General features: G+C 45.1%; 1 protein-coding gene across 2 annotated transcripts in view; it reads left to right on the plus strand.

The window, feature by feature from the left end:
- The window catches only part of BST1 (bone marrow stromal cell antigen 1), a 31,555-nt gene extending 15,594 nt beyond the window's left edge, over positions 1 to 15,961 (plus strand). The window contains exons 7-9 of one of the 2 annotated variants that reach the window (XM_060655403.3): positions 143 to 229; positions 4,222 to 4,281; positions 4,384 to 4,753. In XM_060655403.3, the coding sequence (XP_060511386.1) occupies positions 143 to 229; positions 4,222 to 4,281; positions 4,384 to 4,423 (187 nt within the window). In that variant the 3' untranslated portion in view covers positions 4,424 to 4,753. Of the gene's footprint in view, positions 1 to 142; positions 230 to 4,221; positions 4,282 to 4,383; positions 4,754 to 14,723 lie in introns of those variants that run through there. The other variant, XM_060655401.3, reaches the window with a different exon arrangement.
- Positions 15,962 to 19,433: the final 3,472 nt, after the last annotated feature.

Consider the following 19,433-nt stretch of genomic DNA (forward strand, 5'->3'; position numbering starts at 1 on the left):
GGGTGCAGCGGGTTTTCCCATATTCCCTCAGAGTGGAGACTAACCCAGGAAGCACGTGGTCATGGGACATTGTAATTCACCCAGAAACAACTTCCTTCTTCCTCCTTTAATTTTATTTATATTCTATGTTTTTGTATTTTAGGGAATCCTGTGGAGAAGGCAGTGTGAAAATCCTGGAAGAGAGACTGGAGAAAATGGGCTTTCAGTACCGCTGTATTAATGATCACCTGTAGGTGGTATATCCTAATGAGTGCACAATTTCCAAGGCGGAGTGTTGATTTTGGAGGGCAAGGGGCCGTTGGAAAGGGTCCTGCTGGGATCAGCGCTGAGGGCCCCTGGACTGTGCCTTCTGGGTTGTCACTGGGCGCGAGGGCTGAGGGTGCCTTCTGGCCAGGCCTCTGCCTGGGTCCCACCCACTTTTGTCCAGAGTCTTTAAGAAAAAATGCTTCAAGGGGATACCTGGGTGGCCGAGTCAGTTGAGGGTCTGACTCTTGATTTCCGCTCAGGTCGTGATCCTGGGGTCGTGGGATTAAGCCCTGTGTTGGGCTTGGGCTCCATGATGAGTGTTGGACCTGCTTAAGGTTCTCTCTCTTCTCCTGTCTCCAGCATGTGTGCGTGCTCTCTCTCTCTCTCTCTCTCAAAAAAAAAAAAAAAAAAAAAAAAAAAAATGCTTCAAGGACAGACAGTAAAGTCCTGTTTCCTGGCTGCTTGTCCCATTTCCCCTCCCTTGCTTACAGCAAAGGTGAGTCGCCTGAGGATAGGCACTGTGGTCCCGGGATTTGTGGATGCCATGGGTCCTTGCCTAAGATAGGTGCTAAGGTGGGTTTGTTTGAGATACTTACAGATAGACCTTGACAGTGGACCCATAGGAAAATAGTAACAGCTACCATTTACTGAGCACATTGTAGGCTAAGCACTTTATGTATTTACATATTGCCTGAGGGCTTTCCTGATTCTTGGAAGTTTAGATAAGCTTGGCTGAAACCCTGATACCTGTTGGAAACCCTCCCCTGGACTGGGAGTTCTTACCTTGCTGCTTCCTGCTTTTCTCTGCCTCACTGCCTAAGTCTGCAGCCTTGCTCGGTTCCTCGGGGCCGAAGTCCAGCACTGCAAGGCCTTAGTGGCTTTCCCCCAAATTGGCAAGGGTGGCAATTACATCTGCGGTCTTGGCCAGGCCCCACGACCATCCGTCTGGCTCTACTGTACCATACCTTCTCCGTGGCTCTGGGGGCTGGGTAATCGTCCCCACCGAGCAGAGCCCACGGGAAATGTGGGCTGTCCTCCGCTTTCCCAGAGAAGGAGCCCCACAGCTTGAAGCTGGCCCAGCGTACTCATCTGTTATTGTTAACGCTCTCAGGAGACTCAAAAGTTAGGTGTTGCCATCTTCTATTAAACACAAAACAATGTCCTCTTTTGGGGGAAATATAAACTATGTACGGGAAAATGCACAAGCCCTAAGTACACGGTTGAATGAATTTTCACAAGTTCCACACGCACCTGTCTGGATCGAGGAACAATATAACCAGCACCCCAGAGTCTCCCCACCTGCCCACAATAGTAGCCTCTGTCTAGACTTGTGGTGGATTCGTTTTGTCTGTTGTTAAGCTTTGTATAAACACCTGCTTTCCATGGAGGGATAAATTAAGGGTCAGAGAAATTAAATAAGTTTTGCAAGGTCACTACTCTGTGGCAGAGCTGAGTTTTGAACCTAGCATCGTATGGCTTTGAAGTATGCTCTTTTCTTTCTATGAGAGGACTCTTTCTTTCTTTCTTTCTTTCTTTCATTTTTAAATTTATTATTATTTATTCTTGAGAAAGAGAGTGCAAGCAGGGGAGGGGCAGAATGAGAGGTAGAATCTCAAGTGCCACACTATCAGGGCAGAGCCCGACGTGGGGCTTAAGCCCATGAAACTGTGAGATCATGACCTGAGCTGAAATCTAGAGTTGGATGCTTAACCTGTTATGCCCAGAATTCGTGATCCCCAAAGACCGCCAGGGAGCCGAGTCCTATGTAAAAGCAAAAGAACCTTTATTCGAGCTAGCTCGAGCTCAATCCCCTACCTGCACCGACCCAGCGGTGAGATACCGACCCAGCGGTGAGATACCGGAGAGAGAGAGTTTCAAAAGGACAAAGGTTTTATTGGGGCCTAGGGGCAGTTGGTGAGGTAATGGCTGTGGCCTCAGCCGATTGGCTGGGGAAGGGTCCAAGTCCTGTTAGGCAGGTGAGGGGGGGGGGTGGGTGTTACACAAGGGGAGGAGGTGTGGTCAAGGTGAAGGACACAGAACAAGATGGAGTCAGCCGGGCCGGCCCGCCCTTTCAAACCGACTGAGCCACCCAGGAGCCCCTCTACTATAGGACCCTTCCTTTCTTAAAGCACCAGATTTTATTTTATTTATTTTTAATGTTTTCGTTCAAATTGCAGTCAGTTAACATACCATGTAATCTTAGTTTCAGGTGTACAATATAGTGATTCAACACTTCCATAGAGCACCCAGTGCTCATCACAACAAGAAAGCACCAGATTTTTGTATATTTTTCTTGAAAGGCAGTTTTTGTCTTTTGTTTTGTTTTTGTTTTTGTTTTTTTTTACTAAAACTGCTCAGTGATGGAGAAAATTGTGCCAAAATGTTCCACATGTGAGACACTTTGCTTTGGCCCAGAACTCCCTCGAGGAAGTTGTCTTTGTAAGTCGTCAGGCCACGTATGGTGACCCAGGCCAGAGCCCAAGGTCTCCTTCCCTGCGCATGGCTGTCCTCAGGGACTTAGCCTGCTGTCACTTGCCCTAGTGTTGTCCCCACTGATGCTGGCCTTCAGGGCTCTTCCCTTGCAAGCCTGGGTCAGCTCCCCTTCTCCCACTTCTTTACTGCCCACGGGCTCTTGTGTTAAGGTGGGGTTTTGTTTTGCTCCCGGGGCACAGGGGAGGTAACAGAAGGCTTACTGCAGGAGAGTCACAAAGGGTAACAAACCAAACTCCAACCCAGATGTAACTGAGAACCTGCCCCATAAAATTCAGGTGATGTTGTCCTCTGTCCTGTGGCAGACGGAAGTTCTCTGTCCTGTGGCAGACGGAAGTTCTCCCCAAGATTCTTGCCAATTCTGGCCACATCTTCTCTTGTCATAGCCTCTCTTGCCTCCTGGTTGCTTTCTGTGAGCGCTGTCTTGGGCCAGACTCAGTGAAACTCAATGACTTTGGAGTGGGGGGCATGAAGCCACAGCAATAAACTACGGTCATAGCAAATAGCTGTGTATCGTAGACTTTACTGGAAAGTAGGCAAGCCTCGGGGAGCAGTAGAGCGTACACACATTTCCTGTTTCTCCAAAGTCCCTTCCAGCCACCTGGTCAGGGAGGGAGCCCCTGTTGGCCTGACTCCTACCTAGTGTGCCCTGTGCTCCTGTTACCCGGCTCCTCTCTTCACTACTGCTTTCCCTGCCCTCCTGGGATGCCATGTCTCCTCCCTCTACTCGCAGAGCCAGTCAGCTTTCTTTGTTGCTGGAGCCTGGGCAAAGGCCATCACCCGTGTGCTTCAAGTCCAACTTTCTGGCCAAAGAACTTATCAAGAGGATTTTCCAGGCAAGACTGTACATGCTTGCTTGGGTGGTTCTGCGCTTGGGCTCTGGAGTGAGCCTGCAGGGTTCGCATTCAGCTCACATTCCGCACCACAGCCGTTAGTGTGTGTTCTTGGGCCAGTTACTCTGATCAGCTTTCTCACCTGTAAACTGGAGATGGTATTAATACCTGCTCTGTTTGGTCTTTGTGAGGATTAAATGGCAAAGTCTATATAGAAAATCTCATCGGGGGTGCCTTGGTGGCTCAGTCGGTGAAGCGTGAAACGTCAGCTCAGGTCATGATCTCTCGGTTTGTGAGTTCGAGCCCCGCGTTGGGCTCTGCACTGACAGCTCAGATCCTGGAGCCTGCTTTGGATTCCGTGTCTCCCTGTCTCTCTGTTCCTCCCCTGTTCGCACTCTGTGTCTGCTATTTCTCTCTCAGCAATAAATAAAGATTAAAACAATTAAAAACAAATAAAAAAATCCATCATCAAATTTCTTGGTATGTAGTAAGTGCCTAATAAATGCTGGCTAATATTTTTAAAAACAAACAGTTTGTGTTCTTTTAGGTGAGAGACTTTGTATCCCCGGTACTTTCCAGGCATACCGTATATGTTTGATGAGTGAGAGTCATTTAAATAATCCCTTAAATATTATTTCTTTTCATTCTGTAGACCAGTGAAGCTCTTAATGTGTGTGGACCACAGCACTCATCCTGACTGTGCCTTAAACTCGTAAGTAGCTGTCCTGCCCTGACCTTTTTGCCTCCCCAAGATAAGCGGGACTACTTTTAGACCACTGATGAATTGCAGTATGATTTTACACACGCGCCCTAGAACATGTGGCTGCGGAGGGAGTCCTGTGCTTCTGCACTGAGCGGCTCGGGCTCTCTGAGCGGCTAAGATGGTGCAGGTTTGATGAACACCTGCCCAGGTGAGCTGAAGTCCATACCATCCGTTCTTCCATCTGTAAGGGGAAAAGAGTACCCTGGCTGCTGCACATTGTGCTGTGTGCGTCACATGGAATATTTTGTCCATTTTGGGGCGCCTGGGTGGCTCGGTCGGTTGAGCGTCCCACTTGGGCTCAGGTCGTGATCTCGCGGCCCGTGGGTTCGAGCCCCGCGTCGGGCTCTGTGCTGACAGCTCGGAGCCTGGAGCCGGCTTCAGGTTCTGTGTCTCCCTCTCTCTCTGGCCCTCCCCTGCTCGTGGTCTGTCTGTCTGTCTGTCTCTCTCTCAAAGATGAATAAACGTTAAAAAACATTAAAAAAAAAAGAATATTTTGTTCAGTTTCCTAACTAGTCCATTAGAAAGAGAGAAACAGGCAGACACAGAAAGAGAGAGAAGGACTGCTCACCATCCCCACAGAGCTCTTGTCTCCTTCATTTAGTACGGGAACCCTCGCATTTCAGTTGGGCTCACGGCTGCCAAGAGCAGCGGGCGTGTTTCCTGGCTTCCCTTTGCGCTGCGGTGGGGCGATGGGCTCGACTCCACGTGAAAGGAAGGGACGTGTCTTCCCTGTGTGCGTTCCTGCCGCCCCGTGGATGGACCTGGGCCACGCGGTGGGGACCGTCCTCGGCTGGGCGCGCAGAGCCGCACAATGGGGGAGGCTGGGCGCTCCCGACCGTGGAGCTGCCGTGTCCGCCCCCGGACTGTTCCTGGGAGGGAAGTAACGAGCAGATCCCACCATGACAGCATGTGACCCTGGAGCTGACCCCTCGGAGGAGGCACGCAGTTTTCTCATCCTCTCATGAAAGAGCAAGAATGTCCTATGATCCTGGGTCCTCACTTGCTTCACGTGGAAAGGACACCCACCGTCCCGTCCACGCTGCTCAAAGACCTTCAAGGTTCCTGTGACCGATCCAGACTTCTAGTCTGGCCTTCCGGGTCCTTCACACTCTTTCTACACACACCAACCCCCAACTTCTCACCGGGAACTTTCCTGCCCACAGACTGTGGACACTGAGCCTTTGGGCGGCGGTAAGAGCACTGCGCTTGGAGTCCCATAGCCTGAGGTGGGCGGTTTTCTCAGGCCCCAAACGAAAAATAATGGAAACCACCTCACAGGATTGTCGTGGAGATTGAAGAAAGCAACAGGTGTATTAGCCCCCCACCTCCTTTCTCGACAGGACACTGGAAAGACTCTTAAAGAGCCAGGTCTGGGCACAGGGCCCAGGTTCCTCAAGTTCAAGTAGGTAGGGCATCGGTCGAAATTCTTGTCTACAAGCATCACACATCAGCTCTAGGTAGTTCAGCAGAAATGGGATGTATTCAAAGATTTTAAGGCACCGCACAGAATCTTCCTGTGAGAGCCGGGGAAGCGGGACCGGAGTCCAGGCCGAAGTCTGACCCAGAACTGCCAGAGGGGAGCCTGTGTGGGTACACACAGCTCAGAGAGTGAGTACCTGTGCTCACACCTGGGTGCTTCCACAATCTCTGCCACTGCAGCCTCAGAGCGCTGGTGCCTTAGGCATCCTCACGGTTAGCATAGTTTACTTTTTAAGCTTATTTATTTTGAGAGAAAGAGAGAGTGTGAGTGGGGGAGGGGCAGAGAGAGAGGGAGAGAGAATCCCAGTGCACTCAGCAGAACCCAGTGTGGGGCTTGATCTCATGAACCATGAGATCACGCCCCGAGCCGAAATCAAGAGTTAGACGCTAGTCAAATGAGCCACCCAGGTGCCCCTAGACTAGACGTTGGGGGGCCCTGCTGTCTCAATCCACTGTGCTCCAGTGGGGACAGCTGGTTGGCAGAGTTTGGTCATGTGTCTGTGCGCTAACTGCAGGGCAGGGTGCGAAAGTGAGTATCTGCTTTAAATCCAGCCTCGTGGCTTTAAATCTCACCTATATGCTGGTGCCTCCGGAATGAATGTCTCTAGTCTAGGTCCTGTACGGAACGCCATACTTGCATATTTAACAGTCTACCCAGTGTTTCCACTTGGATGGTCTAATACGTATTTCAATCTCAACACATCCCAAACCGAACTGAGTTTACCTGCTCTGGTAGGCCGAATCATGGCGCCTAACGATACCCAGTTGTCATCCTTGGAATCTGTGACTATCACCTTGTATGGCAAAGGGACTTTTCAGATGTGATTACGTTGAGGATCTTGAGATGGGGAGACTATCCTTGGTTATCCAGGTGGACCCTAAATAGAATCACAAGTGTCCTTATGAGAGGGAGGCAGAGGGAGATTCGATGCACAACACAAGCAGGCAGTGTGATCATGGAAGCAGAGATTGGACTGGTGCACCTTATTTATTTATTTATTTATTTATTTATTTATTTATTTATTGAGAGTGCAAGTGAGCAAGGGGCAGAGAGAGAGGAGAGAGAAGCGGGGCTCACCTGAAGCGCGGCTCACCTGAAGCGGGGCAGGGCTCCAGCTCACCCGATGCGGGGCTCGAACTCACAAACCGTGAGATCATGACCCGAGCTGAAGTCAGATGCTTAACTGACTGAGCCACCCAGGCGCCCCTGGAAGGGTGTACTTTAAAAGGGCAGGGAAACCAATTCTTCCTTCAGGAGGCTCTCCGGAACGAAGGAGCCCCACTGACACCTTGACTTTAGTGTGGTGAGACTGGTTTCTGACTTCCGACCTTCAGAACTGTAAGAGAGTAAATGTGCGTTGTTTTAAGCCACTGATTGATTTATTGCAGTGGCAACAGGAAACTAAGACACCTCTAAACTTGGTCTACCCAGAGTCTTCCTTGTCTCAATTGATGGCAATGCCCAACTTTCCCCAAATCCCCAAATGCCTGTTCCAGAAATCTTGGAGCCGTCTTTGATTCCTTCCCTTCTCTCATGCTTTACCAGAAAATTCCACTGGTTCAACTTACAGATTGATGGAGTATGCAGTCACCTACCAGAACCAGCCCGGCCAGCAGTCAGCTAGATTACTTAGCGGGCCCTAATGAACCTTCTTGCTTTCACCTTGTCCCATCCTTCATGGCCTGTTTGAGGCCCAGCTGCCATTTTAATTGTTTATTAGGGAAACTTCCAGAAGTTCACAAAGTATAGAGTGTAGTTCTGTAACTATTCAGTCATGGGAGTTGTCGGCTCACAACTCTGCAGTCACTCCCACATCGCTCAGAGTAAGAGCCAAACAGCCTGCTCTGGCCCAGTTTTCTCCAGCTTCTTCCTTGCTCCCTTCTCCTTTCTGTGCCTCAGAGTGGCCTCCTGGAACATCCCAGGTGCATTCCTGCCCCAGGGCCTTTGCCTGCATTGTTTCCTCTGCCTGGAAGTCCTTCCCCTAGCTGTCAATGGGCTAACTCTCTCACCTGCTGTATTAGCTTGTATCTCACCTCCAGGAAGTTATCCTGACCTCGGTATTTTAAATTACAGCCTGCACCATGGACTGGCTCTGTGAAACCCCTCCTGTGGCTCTATTTCTCTTTTTTATGATGTTTATCAGCTTCTGACTTATTTGCTCATTAAGTTTATTCTTTTTTTTACACACTTTTTTCTTAAAGTTTACTTATTTTGAGAGGGAGAGAGAGAGCAAGAGAGAGTATGTGTGCATGCAAGTGGGGGAGAGGCAGAGACAGAGAATCCCAGGCAGGCTCCACACTGTCAGTGCAAACTCACAAATGATGAGACCATGACCTGAGCTAAAGTTGGATGCTTAACCGTCTGAGCCACCCAGGTGCCTAAGTTTATTCTTTACTGCCTATCTGCCACCTGTTAGCACATAAGCCCCAGAAGGACAGAGACTTTTACCTGTTTTGTTCACTGATGGATGTTTCCCAAGAGATTAGTATGGAGCCTGCAACCTGGTAGGCACTTGGGGGGGGGGGGAGGGTAAAGGAAGAAAGAAAGAAAGAAAGAAAGAAAGAAAGAAAGAAAGAAAGAAAAGAAAAGAAAGAAAAGAAGAAAGAGAGGGAGAGAAAGAAAGAGAGAGAAAGAAAGAAAAGAGGGAGAAAGAAAGAAAAAAGAGAAAGGGAGAGACAAAGAAAGAGAAAGAAAGAAAGAAAAGAGAGAGGGAGAAAGAAAAAAGAAAGAGAGAGAGAAAGAAAGAGAGGGAAAGAAAGAAAAGAGAAAGGAAAGAGGGAGAAAGAAAAAGGGAGAGAGAAAGGAAGAAAAGAGAGAAAAGAAAGAGGAAGAAAGGAGAGAAGAAATAAAAGAGAAAGGAAAAAAAGGAGAGAGAAAGAAAGAAAAAGAAAGAAAGAAAGAGAAAGAGAGAAAGAAAGAAAGAAAAAGAAAGAAAGGGATTGGTTTCCTCTTTGTGGAAGCACGTGTTTGAGACAATGTCTCAATCCGGCCAAGTAGCCAAAAGGAATGACAGATGCCCTAGGGAAGTTGGAGACATGCCTGGTGGTAGCAAATGTGTAAGTTCCAGATTTCGATTGCAAGAAACAGAAACCGATGGTTCACTTAGGCGGAGAAAAGGGGAATAAGGTTGTGGGAGGATTTAGTGGCCTGGGCAACCCAGTTTGCTGGGGACTTCAAAAGGCCTGGCCGCGTAGGCTCCTTAGCGTTACAGTGTAACTCGGGTCTTTACGGTTTTACTCCGTTTCCTTAAGCAGACTGTCAACTTTATACAGATACAGATCACGTAAAGTTTCTTTTTGTAAAACCACTGGGCCCTCCACTGCCATTCCTGAAAGAGGCAAGTGGTGCCACGCTGGCGCCCCGTGCCTCAGTTTACCTCCTCTGCTGCAGGATGTGCCGGGTGACTGAGGGTGGCTCTCCTTACCTCTCCCAGGCCTTTCTGAGGACTTTGGGTGTGTCGGGCTTCCAGTGCGGCAGTCTGGGGTCATCATCTTGCCTCCTGATCACGTTCCTGGAAGGTGGGCAATTTGATCCCACCAGTGATGCTGAGGGGGCTAAGTGATCTCTTAGAGTCATTCAGGACTGGCTAGAGCCACGCCCAGAATGCAAGTTCGTGTGTCAAATCCTTGTTTTTCCCACCAAACCACACTGCCTCAAAATGTCCCTGTGGTTCACATCACAGCAGATAAGGAAGGATTTTTTTAAAAAATGTTTATTTTTAAGAGAGAGAGTGAGGGGGAAGGGGCAGAGAGAGAGACAGGATCCAAAGTGAGCTCTGTGCTGAGAGTGGAGAGCCTGATGTGGGGCTTGAACTCTCAAAAGTATGAGATCATGACCTGAGCCGAAGTCAGACGCTTAACCAACTGAGCCACAGGCACGCCAGGAAGGGGCTTATAGTCCCTGATCTGTTCTTTACTTTGTTTGGGCATTCTTTCAGTGATTGTTGAATAGATTTATTTATGACAGTTCTTTCCCAGTTCCATTGAATGTCAAGAATAAAACCCTCTTGGCACTTGCACCCCCATGTTTATAGCAGCACTATCAACAACAGCCAAAGTATGGAAAGAGCCCAAATGTCCATCGATGGGTGAATGGATAAAGAAGATGTGGTATATTTGTAGAATGGAGTATTACTTGGCAATCAAAAAGAATGAAATCTTGCCATTTGCAACTACGTGGATGAAACTGGAGGGTATTATGCTATGCAAAATCAGTCAGAGAAAGACAAATATATGACTTCACTCATATAAGGACTTTAAGGTACAAAACAGATGATCATAAGGGAAGGGAAGCAAAAATAATATAAAAACAGGGAGGGCGACAAAACATAAGAGACACTTAAATATGGAGAACAAACAGAGGGTTACTGGAGGGGTGGGAGGGGGGAGGGGCTAAATGGGTAAGGGGCACTAAGGAATCTACTCCTGAAAACATTGTTGCACTAGATGCTAACTAACTTGGATGTAAATTAAAAAAATAATAATAATAATAAAAAAAACCCAAACCCTCTTTCACTCGTTGCCAGATTTTCCTCCACTCTCATTGCCCTGGAAGGAATTTTACTGATCTCTTTTTTAAACAACTTCATTAAGAATATTGATGGATAATTTGCAAGAGATGATCCCCAAATGGCAAATACGGAGAATGAGTTCCTCCTTGTAGTAGTAATGAGATATAATTTTTTTAATGTTTATTTGTTTTGAGAGAGCACAAGTCGGGGAGGGGTAGAGGGAGAAGGGGACAGAGGATCCTAAGTGGATTCTGTGCTAAGAGCAGTGAGCCCGATGTGGGGCTCCAACTCACGAACTGAATGGCAAGATTATGACCTGAGCTGAAGTTGGATGCCCAACCGACTGAGCCACCCAGGTGCCCCAAATGAGATACAGGTTTCATGAGGTGCAATTTTCACCACAATGTCTTTGACATACAGTGGAAAAAATATTTTAAAGATGTTATTAAATGCTTGATGCCATTATAAGTTTGTAAATTGCTTTGGGAGAAAAATTTGACAATATGTATCAGGCATTATAAAAATATTCATAATCTTTGACCTTAAGTCAGACCTTAGGGTACTTCTGGTACCCTCTTCTAAAGAAACGATTCAGAATGTGGGCACAACCTCTATGCTCAGAGATGTTCACCAAAGCATTCTTTATAATACTGAATCAGAGGTAGATATCCAATGAGAAGTGAATGGTTACATCAAAGGGTTACATTTACTGGAATAGAATGTAGACATTGTATGTAGATTATATCTCCCTAAAGCTGGGTGGGGGAAACAGTGATAGGATAATCATACAGCAATATGGAGAAATTCTCATGAACAATTTCTCATGAAAAAATATGTAGAAAACAATCTTGTAGACTCCAGTATTGGCCAAAAATTCAGTACAATGACAATACAGGATTGGTGAGGAAATGAGAAAACAGACATACTTATGTTATTGAAATAAGGACTCCTTGTATCAATCGAGGTCAAGGAGAAACATCAAAAGTCTCATCTTGGTCGGAATTCTCTGTCCAAAATGCATTGTCTCTCCTCCCCCCACATACCCTAGGACACAGAAGTGGGAAATCCAAGCTCAACTTGCTTTGGAATAGTGGAACAAAAGACTTTTAATCTACAAAGGTTTAAAACGGAATATATAGATGTTAATATAAATCCAACTCATATTATTAATAGTTTTGTGGAAAGTTGGGGCGCCTGGGTGGCTAGGTTGGTTGAACATTCGACTATGGCTCAGGTCATGATCTCATGGTTCATGGGTTTGAGCCCCATGTCAGGGTCTGTGCTGACAGCTCAGAGCCTGGAGCTTGCTTCGGATTCTGTCTCCCTCTCTCTTTGCCCCTCCCTTCTTCGAGCTCTGTCTTTCTCTCTCCAAGATAAATCAACATTAAAAAAAATAGTTTTGTGGTAAGTTTAGGAAGAACTTGCATTTTTTGGTATTTAATTAAATTTGGAGCATTTTAGAGAATTTAGCATATAAAAATAGCCCTGTGATTCCAAATATGTATGTAACTATTAAATAGCTGATTGTAGACTTGGGTTTTTTAATGTTGAAAGTTATAAGAGATTTTACTTTTTAGCCAAAATTGGAATGTTTAAGAGAATTAAGATGAAATTTTATACCTTTATTAGATTTACTAGAATCAAGTGTTTGAGAAGGTGTGGCTCGTTTAAAGTCACTTGAAGTATTTAAAAAAATGTAACATTTAAAAAAGATAAGTTTAAAATAATTTAGTCTAAAATAACCTGAGTTAAAAATATTCAAGGAAATTTGATTAAGTATGAAATCCCCTTAAAACTTATTGTCAGAGGCACCTGGCTGGCTTAATCTGTAGAGCATGTGACTTTGGATGTTGGGATAGTGAGTTCAAGCCCCATGTTGGGCACAGAGATCACTTTTTATTTTTTAATTAATTTATTTATTAAAAAAATTTAATGATTTATTTATTTTTGAGAGAGAGAGAGAGAGAGAATGAGCAAGGGAGGGGCAGAGAGAGAGGGAGACATAGAATCAGAGCAGGCTCCAGGCTCTGAGCTGTCCACACAGAGCCTGATGCAGGGCTCGAACCCATGCACCATGAGATCATGACCTGAGCTGAAGTCAGACGCCCGGCTGACTGAGCCACCCAGGCACCCCAAGATTACTTAAAAAAAAAAGTTATTATCAGAGGTCCCTAGGTTTTTTTATTTTGTTTTAAAAGTAAGCTTTAGGCCCAATGTGAGGCTTGAACTCGTGACCTCGACATCCAGAGTTGTGTACTGAGCCCACCAGGCGCCCCCCGCCTAGGTTTTTAAACAGAAAAATATGACACGTAAGTCAACTAGAAAAATGTTTGGAGAAATAAGGTGTTTGAATTTATAAGCTTAATAGCTAGAATTAATTTTTAAAACCAAAGTAATTGCAAATAGTGTTTTTTCTTTGCGTAAAAATTGCCCTCCAGCACAACCTCATGTGGACAGGAAAAGTTTAAGTTGTGACAAATCAATGCCTAGAACATGAAGCCAGTCGTGAAAAGCAAAGGAGAACTACGTGTTTATGGGTGTGCGCGATAATGGATGTCAGTGATGAAACGGTCTAAGGAAATGAGCTCCAAATTGCTACCAGTGGTTACTTCTATAAAAGGCAGTGAGAACTGAAAAAGGGTGGAGACTCTTATTATGACTATGTTTAGTTCTGTAATATTTTATTTTCCTAAAAGAATAAAAATAAGTATACCCTTGGATTCGTTAATTATTGTAAAGAAAAAAAAAATTTTGAGTAAATCAAGTCTGAAACGTGAACTGAATCAAAAGTGCAATTGTAGTAAATTTCCAGCAGGGGGAGCCCTAGTACAAACTTGTGGCTGCTTGAGGTTCCTTTATTCCATTTTTATTAATTTGTTTTTTATTTGAGTGTAGTTGACACACAATGTTACATTAGTTTCAGGTGTACAATATAGTGATTAGACAGGCTTATACATTATGCTATACTCATCCCAAGTATAACTACCATCTGTTAGCATATAACGCAGTATCATTAACTAAATTCTCTATGCTTTTCTTTCTTTTTCTTTTTTTTTTTCTTTGTGACTTATTCATTCCATAACTGGAAGTCTGTATCTTCCACTCCGCTTCATCCATTTTGTTTTGCCCATTCTCCCACTCTCCTCCCCTCTGGCAACCATCAGTTTGTTCTCTATTTACAGGTCTGATTCTACTTTTTGTTTGTTTATTCATTTGTTTTTTTTTTCTTTTAGATTTACATATAACTGAATCATATGCTTTTTGTCTGTCATAATCTGAATTATTTCACTTAGCATAATACCCTCTAGGTCCATCTATGTTGTTGCAAATGCTAAAAATTTCATCCTTTTTGTGGCTGTGTAATATTCCTGTGTGTGTCTGCATGAGCACGTGTGTGTGTGTGTGTGTGTGTGTGTGTGTGTGTGTGTGTGAATACCACATCTCCCTTATCCATTCATCCATCAATAGGTTGCTTCCATATCTTGCTATTATAAATAATGCTGTAATAAACATTAGTGAATGAGGGGTGACCAGCACTTAGATGGAGTCCCAAACCATGGGATAAATTTCCAAGCCAACATTCGATGGTTTCATGATTTAAAAAGATGTATCTTTGAATTGGTTTTTAAAAATTCAGTAATTTCTGTTTTAAAAAATCCAGTCAGTGGTCAGACTCTATTTGTTATGACAAGTCCATGTTTTGTTTATGTATTTATTTTTGAGAGAGAGGGAGAGAGAGAGAGAGAGAGAGAGAGCGAGCAAGGGAGGGGCAGAAAGAGAGGGATGGAGAACCCAAGCAGGTTCTGTGTAGAGCTTGACGCAGGGCTCAAACCCACGAACTGTGACATCATGACCTGAGCTGAAGACGGATGCTCAACCAGCTGAGCCACTCAGGAGCCCCGACCAGAGTCCATTTTTTTTGGCCGGGTCCTCTCTTGGTGTCTTTAAGTCAAGATAGGTTTTTCCACGCCAGTTAAACTCTGACAATGTAATGTCGATCAGTAGGGAAGTTGGCTAGGTTTATGGTATATCCATACAGTAAGAATTCATCCATGAGGAAGAATGAATTAACTCATATGCACAATATGAAAGTATGTCCAAAATATGATGTTAGGGGAAAAAAATTACAGGTTGCATTTGTACTCAGATGAAAGGGTGTGTGAAGGTGTGTGTGGGAACATGTGTAATGCATGCATACGTGTTACGTTCTTGGGAAGACAGTTCAAACCGTCAGCAATGATTCTCTGTGGAAAGCAAGAATGGGGGAGTCGAAGGCACTTTTACTCGTCACTTGTTAACTTTCTGCACTATTTCAATTTTTTTTGCAGCATGCATGTGTATTTTTGACAGTAGGCGTTGCACACCAATACTGAAATTTTCTCTTTCCTTTTTAATTTACAGAGCAGTAACCTCCACTCGAAGAGAAGCCCCACCCCTCTGTGCAGAACATGGTGCCAGCCTCTTCATTCCTTTCTTAGTGGTTCTGGCTTCAGTTATTCAACCGTGACTGGAAGCCCAGCTGTGCTGCCCTACCATCCCCAGCCCTGAAACCCGCCCTTGCACATTCCTCTGTCTTGTTCTGTGCATACCAGGTGGTTCCACTGTCTAAAGAAGCTTCCTTCTGGGAAAAAATGTTAATGTTTTCAATGATACACAAGCTCGGGATTTCAGAGACAAGAAATTAGTCTAGTTCTACTTAGCAGGTTAAAATTGCTGCATTAGAATGAAAGCAAGTTATTAGTTTCTTGTGTCATATTGTATAAAGCATTGGGACCCAGACTATTGTTACATAATAAAATATTTTTAGAAAATTCTAGTAGAATTAGATTTTATATTTTTTCTGAATTTTCCTGTATCCCCTGTGGGGCACACTGCTTGCTTATTGATAGCTTAAGATATATATACACTCTATAAATGTATATATATTTGACGTGCAAAGATTTATGAATAAAGGTGTTCACTTAATGGTTATGTATAATGAGGAGGAGAAACTCATAATGTCCAATAATAGAGAACTGTTTTCATATGGTTTGGTATATCTGTAGGTTAGAATCGCGTTCAACTGGTAAAAGTCATGTTTACCAATCCAAATGTCCTTCAGCTGGTGAATGGATGGGCTCACTGTGGTACATCTATACAATACTCAGCAACACTCTCTATATAGTCAGAAAGAAAATGTTACATGAGTAACACTCAGATGTGCTAATACAAGAAGCCAGACCAATAGACGACATACTGTATTATTCTACTTATATGACATTCTGGAAAAGGCAACACTGTAGGAATGGAGAATAGATCAGTGGTAGCAAAGGGTTAGGACTAGGGGAAGGGGGTAACTACAAAGGGGTAGTGTGAGGGAATTTTGGGGGAGTGAGAAACTGTTCTGTATCTTGATTGTGGTAGTGAATCTATGTCTTTGTCAACACTTAGAACCGTACATCAAAAAGAGTAAATTTCACTGTGTGTAACTGAAATGTTTTCAAAGAACGTTTAATGATACAGAAAAATGTCAACAATAAGTACAAGAAGCGAGATATGAAACCTTCTAAAATATAATACAAATTTAACAAATTCTATTATGATATGCATATTGTAAACGAATGAAAGAAAAAGTAATAAACTCAAAGGCAGAGCAATTATCTCTGAGTGGTGGTCTTATCAGTGATTCCTATTTTTGACTTTGGCATTTTCGAGTTTTTCGGATGTTCTCTAATGAGTATGTGTTACTTTTATAATCAGAAAAGGAGAAATCCACACACATATACACACACGCACGTATCATACGTGTGTGGTACTTTGTCTTGACACAAAACATTTCCAGAAGACAAAAATAAAACCAAAAGCTTGTCACAGACACTTCTCTGTTCTCCTTATTCCTTTTCTTACCTAAAGCATGTGTGGGGGTTTCAGACATGAGAACTCCCTGATTCTGATGCCCCGGTACCCAGAAACAGGCAGCGGGAGCTCTTTCACTTCCTGCAGGGCCTGTAAGGGGGAAAAAAAAGATTGTCTGAGGGCGGTAGAGCTGTTCCTCAAATGTGTAACCCTGAGCACAGGGCTCTTTCTCTCTTACCCCAGTGCCCCTCATCTCTAGGTGAGGCCCCCCTGGCAGTGTCTCTCCTCAGTTTTTGTGGACACTTGACCAAATAGTCCCTATACAGTTGGAAAACTGAACAGCCTCATGATCACTGTGTATAACATAGACACACATAACAACCCCATGAATAGCTAAAGAGCATCTCAGACTGCCCTGGGCTGGCCTCATCTCTCTCCCTGGGAATGACATCAAAGCCTCTTGACTAGTTCCCTCTGTCTCCCATCTCTTTCTCTCCTGTTTCCTTCTCTCCCACCGTTACCCCTCCCTCGTGGCATCCACCGGCTCATTGGCCCATTGCTGGTGATTTGGCAGGAGAGACCAGCTAACTTCCTTAATCACTGTCATCAGCTACCTTCATGATCATCACCATCATCATGACCATAGCTAGCATTTCATGAGTTCTTATCATCAGCCAGGCACTGTTGTAAATGCCTGATAAATGATTTAATCATTCACATAGTTATCATTACTATCTCATTTTGCAGACAAGAAAACTGAGGCTTGACACTTCCTCAAGGTCACAAGGCTAGTAAGTGGAAAGGAGTTTTTACAACTAGAGTTGGAGTGCTTGCCCATCTGCTGTACTAAATAAGATCCCACAAATGTTAAGGATCCCTAGATTCTGTTTCAGAACCATCTGAATGGACTCCTTTCTCAGTAGATTTCCAACCTTGCTATCCACGTATCGTCTTTGCTTTTGCTTTTCCCTTGCACTTTGACACAAAACAGTCTCTCTTTCTCCCAAACTGGACTTCTCTCCTGTCCATACTGGCACCTCTCTTGCTTGCCTTGGCATGTTTAACGACACCTGTCAGGGTAACATAATTTCTATCTCACTTCCAAGGGCTGATGTTGTCATATCCCTACTCAAACCGCCTGAGCATTGCAGGTGGAAATTAGACTTACAGTTAATGGAAACAAGAGTTTTCCATGCATATGAGCCTGGCTATTCCCAGTGCCCAGATTTCTATTTTAGTAGCTGAGATCCCATGGGTTTTTTGAGAAACCTGGTGTGGGTGATTGAATTTGGGGGTGTTTTTTATTTTTATATAAAGGTTAGCCACTTGTAGCCTTCGGCATACAATATCAGACCACGGATATCTTCCTTTAGCTTCAAAGGGGGTTGGCCAAACATTTGGCCAAGGTTTATATAAGAAGGTGGGGTGGGGGGAGAGAAAGGAAGGAAGGAAAGAAGGAAGACAAGAAGGAAGAAAGGAAATCTCTGGAGTGTTTCAAAATCCTGCCCCAGTTCCAGCACCGTGACAACCCATATCCTATGACAGGCAGTAGGGCATTGTTACAAGATCAGGCAGGATGAACAAGCTTGCCAGAGCAACTTTTCTTCTCATTGAGGCCTTGGAGTTTCATGATTTCTTCTTCCTTGTGTAGATTCCAGCGTGACACTCCCAAAATGAACTCTAAGAGGTTTCCAGACCTTACTAGATACTGTGTTATCAAGAATATCATTTGAGTTCCCCTCTCTTCCCATTATGTCTAGCAACGCTAGATTAGACAAGGGTTCAAACAATACAATCCTACCGGCCACAGAGGAGGGAGGAAGCAGAACCAGCCTCAAAGGCATGTGATCTGTGCAGGGGCCCAGGGACTCCTCCTCAGAAGGGCCCAGCTTGGTCTAATGCTCTTCTGTTTCTGTCTTTTAAATTTTAAATTTTTGAGCAAGGAACCTAGCATTTGCTCTTTTCACTGGGCCCTGCAAATCATGTGGCCGGGCCTGAGTGGAAGTAAAGTATTGCCAGACAAAGGGGGTTTTATTTTGTCTTAGGTGGCTCTGTTTCATAGATAAGAAACAGGACAATGGAGGCTCTGGCTCTGTCCCCTCTTGGAAAACAATGCCTCCAGGCTTGACTACAGACCTCCAGCATAAAGGGTGAGGTCTAGCTCCTTTGGAGCACATTTCATACGCCTGGGGGCCTTCTCACCCTTTAAGTCCTATGTCTCCAAGAAAGAAGCTAGCCGTCTGCTTCCCCCTTTGCCCTTGAAGCCAGGATGCCGATACTTGATGTAAAGCTCACCAGTTGGGTGCACGTGCTTGAGGCTTCCTTTCCGGGGACTTGCGGCCAAGGAGTCAGACTGTCCAGAGGAAAGGACAGTGGTGGGCGGGGTCCTAATGGTGACGCTGCTGTTTCCGTCCGAGGTGACTGTGCCGGTGGTGGGCTCAGGATCTCTGCTGGGCGGTCGGACATGGTTAATTGGGGCTTGGTTCCGAGTTGCACAGTCTGGAACCTTCATCCCCTGGCTCTCCTGGAGATTCTATACTTGCTCTCTGCTTAAACTGGCCGGAGTGGATTCTGTTCCAAGTCCTGACTGATCAACTTGTAATTCTAATTAAAGGTCTCCCAGCCAAGGGCGAAGGGAGGAGATGACTTGGCTCAGCCATGTCTCCACATTTTCGTAGCTTATAGGGTTTTTCATTGGTGAAGAGGGGCATCCCCCATGTGAAATGGCAGTTTTTGCCCGTGTGCACAGAGCTGGATGGACTGCTTGTCTGGGCTTGTTCTGCTGGTCGTGAGGCCCTTTGCTGTGCACATTCTTTCTAAGCCCCGTGATGCACAGCAGTACTGAGGCTTCGGCAGTTAGCGGTTTGAGCCATCACCTCTTGTTATGTGAATCCTACCAGTCCCTCCTGCCCCACAGAAGAGGTGCTGTCATAGTCTGTTTGGGCTGCTATAACAAAATACAACAGGCTTGGGTAGCTTACCACGAGCAGAAGTTTCTTTTTCATTGTTCTGGAGGCTGGGAAGTCCTTGGTAAGTCCAAGGCACCATCGTGGTCGCGTTCTAGTGAGGACCCTCTTTCCAGATCCACAAGCTCAGGCCTTTCTGCTACATCTTCACATGGTGGGGCACTAAGGAGCTTTCTGGAGCTCCTACATATGCACCAATTGCATTCACGAGGGCTCCACCTTCCTGGGGGCCTCCCAGAAGCCCCATCTACTAATGCCGTTACTTCAGGCAATAGGATTGCAACATGGGAATTTGGGGGGGACACAAACA

Source organism: Panthera onca, chromosome B1 (assembly GCF_046562875.1).
Source record: "Panthera onca isolate mPanOnc1 chromosome B1, mPanOnc1 haplotype 2, whole genome shotgun sequence".
In the NCBI taxonomy this organism is placed as follows: Eukaryota; Metazoa; Chordata; class Mammalia; order Carnivora; family Felidae; genus Panthera; species Panthera onca.